At 43.1% G+C, this 8,956-nt stretch overlaps 1 protein-coding gene across 6 annotated transcripts; it reads right to left on the bottom strand.

The window, feature by feature from the left end:
- Positions 1–585: 585 nt before the first annotated feature.
- On the bottom strand, positions 586–8,718 carry LOC147884991 (E3 ubiquitin protein ligase DRIP2-like). Of its 6 annotated transcripts, none has more exons than XR_015543577.1 (8): positions 8,337–8,718; positions 6,243–6,488; positions 3,627–3,726; positions 2,259–3,377; positions 1,967–2,017; positions 1,688–1,760; positions 858–1,426; positions 586–703 (listed from the first exon to the last, which is right to left on the bottom strand). XR_015543577.1 is itself a non-coding variant. In XM_087397914.1 (6 exons), the coding sequence occupies exons 1-6, from the start codon at positions 6,355–6,357 to the stop codon at positions 1,196–1,198; spliced, it is 1,689 nt and encodes a 562-aa protein (XP_087254040.1). In that variant the 5' UTR covers positions 6,358–6,583; the 3' UTR covers positions 818–1,195. The 6 variants fall into 6 exon arrangements, 1 of the variants encoding a protein (XP_087254040.1); XR_015543580.1 differs by lacking the exon at positions 8,337–8,718 and adding an exon at positions 8,092–8,143; XR_015543578.1 differs by lacking the exon at positions 8,337–8,718 and adding an exon at positions 7,184–7,513.
- Between the last annotated feature and the right edge of the window lie 238 nt (positions 8,719–8,956).

Genomic DNA, 8,956 nt, shown 5'->3' with positions numbered 1-8,956 from the left:
GTGTGGAGCGATTTGCCCTAACAATGTAGCTTTCTTGTGGTGTGACTAATATAATTTACAACCAACATTCTAGTCCCCCTAAAATTGTTGGCACACTAGTTGAGAGCCCCCCTCTTAGCTAGTTCCTTGATGATCTTGAGCTCTTTGAAAACTGTGTCAATGCTGGGTACCTACCTAGTTGCACAACCTGAATGGGGGGAAAGAGTTCGCCATGAGATGTTTGGTGGGTTAAGTGCCTACACAGCAAAGCTGGCTCTCAAAACAAAACAAAAATGTTAGCTACATCATTGTATTGGAGTTCTTGGCCATCATATGAACTCACACTAGCTGATCTTGTTGCCCAATTAAAGCCTGGTCAAAATATAGGAACCATGCATGCCTGGACATTAACTTTCTATTTGGAAATAAAAGCACCTTCTTCTATCCCAAACCAGTGCTCTCTTGAAAGAACTTGCCAAAGAATTGCATGTTGAAAGGGTAGTACATACAATTGCATGGTCCATCACTCCACAAGGGCATCATGTGGACCAAGGTTGTGCATCACATCCATGATAAGGTGCCACCACATATAAAGAGCAGAGCCCCCTCTTCTTTGGGCCTGCGTGCAGACTGCAGGCACATCAGCATCATTGAATTACCTCTGTGGAGCTAGAAGTGGAACATCACCAATGCTCGAATGCATAACTATGGCTACTAGCTATGCCTGTCATATACAGGAAAATGCTTTTACTATATTAAATTTGAGAGAGATCTAAAAACGTACAGATTACAAGGTATGTGAAAATAAAACATAAAACACGGATTGTCAATGGAATATCAACATGAGTCTGAATAATAGGCATGTACGACTGATGTACCTTGACCAGTTGCAGGAAGAAAAATAACAGGCATTTGCAAAACAACAAAATTTTGACAGAACACTTAAGACTACAGCAATCTTAAGTTTGCACCTCCCCCTTCCTTGGCACTGCAATTGTGTTGCAGGCCTCTGCAGCAACACAAAATGTTAATAATGACCTTCAAGGTTCAGAAAATAAAATGCATTTGGAATCTTGTTCGTGCTAATCAGCATCAAAAGTTTTCTTCTGAAGGTCAGCCTCAATAATTTGCCTTTCCTTTGCTAAGGTTAACCAATTCTTTTTGCACAAAGGAAACAGCTCAGATAAAGAATCATAGGTCCCGAAATAGCACAGCTCTAATGGCCAATTATTGATCTTCTATGCTGTCCATATGTCAGCACCATCATGTAATCTTTTGCAGAAGTGCCCTTGACTTGGGTCCATTTTCTGCTATCATACGAAGCAGCATTCAATTCCCTCAAAGAAGGCAGCAAATTTGAAGAGGGCATGGTAGCAAACCAAATTCCCTGAACACTTTCCAGAGGTAAATTTGGAACAACTGGCTGACCTCTGCAAGTGATCTCCACCTGACCAATTTAGAAAAAAAAAAAAAAGCTTTAGACTTCTTTTGGCATCAAACATGACTTTTAGTACACTTAGATGAAATCCGTTGAATGTCCCCCATAAGAACACATATGTGAACATTCTATCGGAAAGCAAGTTAGCACTTAATGGGACCAACCTAATGTTCACGCAGAGAACGGATTCACCAGTCAAAACAATGTACTGCTCCCAAATAAAAAGATCTAGACTCTTGTATTTAACCATATCAGATAAAGTGATCTCACCTCACTTTCACTTTTAAGGTCAAGTTTTTTCACAAGATACTTCTTCACAATAGAAACAGGCAGCTTCCCATCCCTGCAAAAAAGTAAAATGCTCATTATCCTCGAAGAAAAAATCATCCCCAATTATAAAGCTAAGGTGATAACCTCAAAGATGAGCATATTTTTAACTATGCCAAAAAGTGAATTTTGTGCATCCCTTATAATAGCTCATAAATTCACAATTTGCAGCAGGAAATGGAAATCGGGAAAAAAATAGGTGCAATCAGCAAGAAGCCTCACTTGATGCAAAGGTAACGAGTCGATATTTGAGGAAGAGCATTATCCACCATCCTGTAGCAAGGATACCTGACTTAGTTTCCCCAAAACGTTCAATGCAAACTTGTATATTATGTGCTAGTGAAGACAAGATCACCACCATTCTTCCCATAGCAAATAAGTAAAACAACCATTAATTGAACATTTCTTGTATTTTGAGATATAGTGATAGCAGGTCTCAGATTTACAGCTCACAGATTTAAATTGGATTTTCATTCTCCAAAATAAAAAAAAGGAGTGGGAGTTGGGTCTTTACTGATTATCAGCAGCTTGAAGGGCAAACCAAAGACCTGCATTCCTTTTATTTTTCTTTGTTGTGTTAGATGCTATCTTTGCAGGCATCCTTCTGCGTGAACCCATGTTTCTGACTATAGGAAGCTTGTCTAATGCTGGAGACTTCCCTAAAGGTGAACAATTGGGCGGTGGCTGAGAAGCTGCACTTGAAATCCTTTCCACTGAATGCGAGTTCAAGTAATCCCCACCAACAGGAGCCTTTGAATTCTCACTTTTTCCTCTCCCTCGGCGAGCTCTGGGACCACGTGGCTTCAGAGGTTCAGTGCTTTCAACTTCTTGACAAACTGCAAGGTCTGCAAGCTGTGCAAGTGCAGATCGTCTTTTCAAACCTTTTCCTGTTCTTTGCCTTACCACTGGAAATGCAGCTGGCAGATTCTGGTGATCAATGATATAGGGCTCTTCCTTACCATGCTTAACATGGAGTTTCTCAGTCTGCTCACGTCCTTGAGTAGGGGGAAAACCAGTAGCTGAAATCTTTGATCTTTTGGTGAGATACATCCCAAGCTTAGAAAATGAATCTTCACCACTGGAAGGAATACCTGGAACACTTGCATGTCCTTGTGCAACATGGGGAGGCATTCCTCTCTTGTATGCTCCGACCTGACCTACCTTATGTAGCTGCTGTAGAGCAGCTGTTTCAATTGTTTCTCTCTCTTCATCTGAAACAATCTCTCTTTTAGCAGACAAAAGTTCTTGTTTTACCTCTGAAACAGTTCCAATCTTACCATCGGAACTATATTCTTCTTGCAAATCACCTTTCGTGTCTTCATTCTCTGAGCCATCCCTTTCGGTACCGAAAATTTTCAAGTTCACCTTATCTATGTTCATTTCTTCAAAATCATTTTCTGCACTTGTATCTCTGATTGTCATTGATCGTCTAGACACGGGCTTTGTCTTCCGACTTACATACCCTGGATTAGTCAATGGTGGGGCTAAACCAATACCAAGAGAGGAAAGGGACCGTTCTTTTCTTCTGACAGGTTCAGGCGCATCACAATCAACATTATTATCAATCAGCTTCCTCTTTCTCGGCTTAATGGGGAAAATTTTGGCACGCACGTCATCTAGTTGATGATCAGCCCTGCATCATTCAAATCAGTCACATGGTATTCCAGATCAGCCCTGAAACTTTGAACACGAGTTCTGGGGGGGGGAAGATTCCAAAAGTTCAGAATGAAATTTGTTGCAGCATTAACATTCTAGCTTATTGTAGCAATGAACAGGCTTGTCAGATAGCTTCACCAGATCTGCCTCCAGGTCTCAAAATTTTCCTAACTTGCCAGGGAGAAAGCTTTATACAATTAAATACAACATTGATAGCAACCCATACCTCAATTTCTCCAAAGGTGAACATCCGAGATTGACGTTACAGATGGGGCAGCAGTCACTCTCACCATCACCTAGCCGTTGATATATGCAGTCCCTGCAAACTGCAGAAGCAAAGATCGTGCTCGATAACAAATTTTACGAGGCATAATATAATCTCCAAGATCCCTGACCACTTTGAAACCAACCTTGTGATGCCAAATCTTTCTAGCATAAACTTAAAATTAAAATATCTGAAAAGCATAACCTAGGAAAAACAAAACAAAAGCGGCAAGCCTGGAAGCCATGTTGGCCATAGTCATACAATGATGTAAAAAGAAGGAAACTGTCCCATCCTGACATGCTGCCTAGAATATTTTCATATTCCCCATCACTCCCATTCTCATCCTGGGGTTCCTTTCCCCTTCCCATGTGCCCATTAGAATGCACCCATTATCACGTGACTGCTCTAGACTTCCTCAACCAAATCTGAAAGAAGTATCACTGCTCCTCTATCACGCCAACAAGAGCTTCTAGCATATATTGCATGAATAGTGAATTTCATATAAGAGTCCTTCCCACATTGGTTTTTCAGAGAATGCCTTCAGGGTGCAGAAAATCTACAATCTTCTTGTGTAATTGATGGACAGCAAAGGTGGAAGCCACATGGTGGAATGCCACATCACATCAACACTTTGCTGACCTGCAAAAGGCTTATTTGAATTGCCAAGAAACATCTCCAAACTTTATACATTTTTCTGAAAGGTGTCCTGGATCTCGTGCAAACGTCCGCGATGAGATGAAAATCAGAGCACCTACTGGCCAATCTCAGACACAGGCTGGAAACTTGATGTAGCAAGAACACATTTAACTGAAGCCAAAGTTCTTCCTACAAGAGTCCTCGATTTATAATCCTATCAATAGCCAGTTGTTAATTTAACTGAAGCCAAAGTTTTTCCTACAAGAGTCCTCAATTTATAATCCTATCAATAGCTGTGATGGTTCCCTCACACCTGCAGGAGAGGACGTACCATTGAGAACTCACACTATCATCTTGCAAGGAAAGCATTAGCTTGGCCGCAATCGTTGCATCAATCTCGATGATCATCATGACATATTCACCACCAAAGAGGGATACAAAGCAGATCAAAAGAAGATTGACATGATTAAGGAGTATGGAGTACCTTGCAATATGGAAACACTAACCACTAACATAATACAGGCGCCTTATCTACAGAGATTGCAGCAACAGCTACCAATTGAGAGAAAATAGGACTATGTTTGTGAGCAGCCTCAATCCACAAATCTTCAACTTACTAGTCGAATGCAAGAAGCTGCCAGTACCATGATGGAAGGGCAACACTCCTTAAATCGATACCACGAGCAGTGAAGGAAGATCCAAGTCACGAGAGCATGGCTTGAGCAAGAGTTGGAGAATCGACATATCAGCAATTCAATTGAGGCCCGAAGAGCAGACGGGTGAAGGGCAGGCAAAGTGGGAGCAAGAGAAACCTGAGGGTCCAAGTATTTCCCTACAGTTTGACGTTGCTCTGTGCTAGTGGCTCAGTAATAAAGTGAATATCGGCGGATGTGGGTGGGAGCCTGCAGCTTAGGGTACCCATTCTGATCTCTGTCGAGGGTTTGTCCATAGTTTGTGCGTACTATACTCAAGTAAGCTGTAGCCTGAGGTAGCCACAGGAAGAAGGAAAGATATTCACATACTCATACAATGGTACCGCAACCGTTTTGAGTCTGGGATAACTTCAAGGAAATATCTGCCTTAGCCATTTGAAATTGACCCCAGGATTTTTATGATTAGTTTCAGTCATGAAAGACATGTGACTAGCAACAGAGCAGCTTAATCTGGTCTGCCTCGCAAGCAGAAGTTGTTCAGCCGGCTGCATGGCCATCTCTGAAATGGGCCACCCTGTCCTCACAAGTGTTGATTCTGGCCAACTGGGCAGTTATGGTTAATCTTCAGCTAGTCAGCCTGCTGTTTCTGGTTGGGCAAGTAGCCGCTGAGTTCCCTTTGAAAGTCCCAGGTCACACTTGCTCCAGGTTTTTTGGGCAATCTTTTTCTAGAGCAGGTTGGCAAGCTCTCCTTCAACCCTGGTGCTGTGTAAATCTGTCTCTACTCCTGCATGCTTGATACCGCCACTTGAATTCATTAGCACATCAATCCCTTTTCAGACTTCCACGGCGATTTGAAGATTCTGAAATCCCTCAGCTAATTGCATCGTAATCAACATATCACAGCCTCATATGAGAGTGTCCTATGGTTGGATTTGTAGGCTAGATGAACTAAGTTCCTACCTTCTCTCATCTTGGCTGGCTAGGGCATAATAGACAAACATTATCTCTTAAAGCCACATAATCTGGAATGTGTACCCATCCTTTCTTCAAAGTGCTTCGTTTCATGCATTCAACATCAACACTCTCCTCTTTAAATAAACTTTCAACAAATGTTGCATCGTGAGAAAATGAAATTCACATGCCCGGCCACATTGCAGAAAATTCGATTTCATCATCGGGATTGAGGTATTTTTAAAGCAGTTCACCCTCCAGTTTCCTTACAAATAATAATGTTTTTACCAAAAATATTAAAATTTTGGATTGCACATTAGAAAGCGGCAACACTTACAGGTGTGAAGGCATTCGGAAATTGTGGTGGCCTCATGGACCAAATTACAGCACAGCGGACATTGCAGGCACACCGTCACCGGCGCCCTAGCAATCTTCACTAAATTGTACGTCATTTTGTTGCACCCAATTACTGCTCAAGTTTCTATGTATGATTCAAAAATCACCCATCACCGCATCCCATTCAATCACTTCTTCCTCCCATCTGGTTTCTCATCCATGTGTGCGCAAGACTCCACAGGAACAACTGCAAAAAGCATGGTTGCGAGGAAATACGAATCAGTACAAGACAGCGAAGCTTGAACATTGCTAAGCATACGTAAAAAGCAGTTAGAACGGGTAATATACGCAATATTTAGGACCCCTCTGGCCACATATCCGCTCGTTAGAATTGTCCGCCCCACGCTCTGAAACCTTGCTCGGTATCGCACTTGTCACGCGAGAGCAAAAAATGCGGCGTCTTGAAAACATTACAAGTTTCCTTGTGCATGTAACGGTCAGCATGCACAATCAAACAAACGCCCTGATGTGAAGGGTGGGTCTCGTACGTGGGCTGGTCTGATCCAAAGCTGTTCGAGGATCTGGTGCAAGAACGAAGCAAGAGGAATGGGGGAGGCGAGGTACGATCAAACACACGTAAGGGATGGGAAGAGAGAGAGAGAGAGAGAGAGAGAGAGAGAGAGAGAAGAGTGAGATCTAAGAAATGATGCCAAAAGCTTGTTTGAAGGGAGAGCGGGGAAGGATTTGTGGGTGGGCAAGGGGAAGGACAGGGGTGGCTATGGAGATATCTGTGTATGGAGTTTAGATGATTTGTTTTGTGCATGAGAGAATGGCAGAGGAGGAGGACGAATTTTCCATCAAATCCAGATTCCAGACGAGGACGAGGTTTCCATCAAATCCAAAGGCATCTCAGGAAATTGGCAGCAAACAGATTGGTCTTACTCGCATGATTCTCGGTGAGGGATCCCCAAGCGGTGGCAGAGTGGCAGGAAATGCTCCAAAAACCTTCGTGTAATTGTCAATCATGATTCATCATTGTTGAATTAAACAAGAATCATCACAACACCATTGCCATTGATCATTGGTGAATTATATATATTCAGCAAGAAGAATCATGGAACCATTGCAGGAATTAAACCAAGAATCAGCACACAAACCATTTGTCATTGATCATTGGTGAATTCAACAAGAAGAATTCACCAAAACCATTCAGCACACACTCAGTCTCGCATGGCAAGATGGGTTGCTATAAATCAACTCAATTCCTCTCCTCTCTCCTTTCCAAACACAAATGATTTTACAAACAATGATTATCATCTTTCCAAGCATACTTCTTACTAATGATATATCAACTAATCAACTAATCATCCTACTTTGTTTCTCTTGGGAAGCATCCTTTTCACTTTGTTTTTCTGTTGGTAACCACCCTCCCAAATGTCCCTGCTACCCAGTTTAGACACCATAGCTCGCCTCAAAATCTTCGCTCCAAAGCTCCCACTGAGAATCTCTGTCTTGCTCGCATTGTTTTCGTCAAGAACTTTGTCATATTTGCATTAGATCTCCCCAACCCACGTTGCCCATTTCACATCCCACATCCACCCTCCCGTCTATTCGATTGAATAGCCTCACCTCGCCGTCGTACTCCACCCACAACATCAAAGCTGTCTTGCTCATCGCCATGCAACCTCCCTCGAGTTTCTTGCCACCCAACAAGATCCCACATAACACCATGGACTGCAACTACAATAAAGATCAAGGAAAGGCCGGAGCTGCCTCGAGAGTCGACAGCAAGGAAACCCACATGACACATCGAGACAACTAAATCGTAAGCTTTTTTCCATCGTCCTCACCGTGCTGCCGCTGTGCAGGGGACCGGGCGTCAATGCAACCGGTCAAAGTGTGCTACCTAGTGCGCACACAGTCTGCAAGAGGAAAAAGAGGAGAAAACACACACACACATGTAGCCACAACGTTCTGCCCCGGACTCCGGAGGTTGGCGGTCGTCAGCGGTCAACTCGCACTTCTTTTTTCGTATCTAAATTACTGTGCAATCGCTGGTGAGCGTGCATCTCCATGAACACAATCGATTCCTTACCTCCAAAGGCTCCCTTCATCTCTGCCAATGATCAATCTCTGCTCCAACCATAGCATTGTCCCGTCTCTTTGCACCACCACCTGTTTTCACCTCGTCGCCTCCACCTCTCTCCTTCTAGTCTTGCTCTCCCACATGATTTCCGCCTCTGCTTCACCTCCTCTTCTCCATCTCTCTCCTTTTATTCTTGCTCTCCCACATGATTTGTGCCTCTGCACCGCCCAAATCTGTCGTCTTGCACTCGCAATCCTCCAACTTCCAAACTCCCAAATTTCTCCTTCTCCTCTTCTTCTCTCTACCTTTCCTCCATGCTCTCCTTGATCCACAGCTTGCCTAAGATTAGCTGAGCATCTTTTAATTCTGCATCTCCGTCAAAAAAACTAAAGATTAGATCAAGCCTCAGGCTCGCCGTCCTATTCAGTTATGATGCTGTACTTATGTGTGAGCCGAACGTGTCCTTGTCCCTTTTCGCTTTGCCACCTTTCTAGGCCTATGTTTAATGGAGTGTTCAAAACTCATGACTTGGGTGACATTTACTCTCTAGAGTTTAAGGGTGTTTACAAATTAAGACGATCATGGAGTACCGACCTTCACGTGTTGGGTTCACGTCTTAGTGGCTCAGG

Source organism: Dipteris shenzhenensis, chromosome 26, assembly GCF_047967505.1.
Source record: "Dipteris shenzhenensis isolate YYH24624 ecotype China chromosome 26, Dip_SZ_1.0, whole genome shotgun sequence".
Lineage (NCBI taxonomy): Eukaryota > Viridiplantae > Streptophyta > Polypodiopsida > Gleicheniales > Dipteridaceae > Dipteris > Dipteris shenzhenensis.
This window is presented reverse-complemented; position numbering and strand designations above follow the sequence as displayed.

What these genes read in the sequence shown, in the direction of transcription:
- LOC147884991 (XM_087397914.1), bottom strand. Translation starts at nt 6,357, where the DNA reads ATGACGTACAATTTAGTGAAGATTGCTAGGGCGCCGGTGACGGTGTGC. An exon ending in CTTCAAGCTGCTGATAATCA is followed by an intron (nt 2,018 to 2,258) that starts GTAAAGACCCAA and finishes TCCTTGCTACAG; the next exon opens with GATGGTGGATAATGCTCTTC. An exon ending in ACCTTAAAAGTGAAAGTGAG is followed by an intron (nt 1,427 to 1,687) that starts GTGAGATCACTT and finishes TAAATTGGTCAG; the next exon opens with GTGGAGATCACTTGCAGAGG.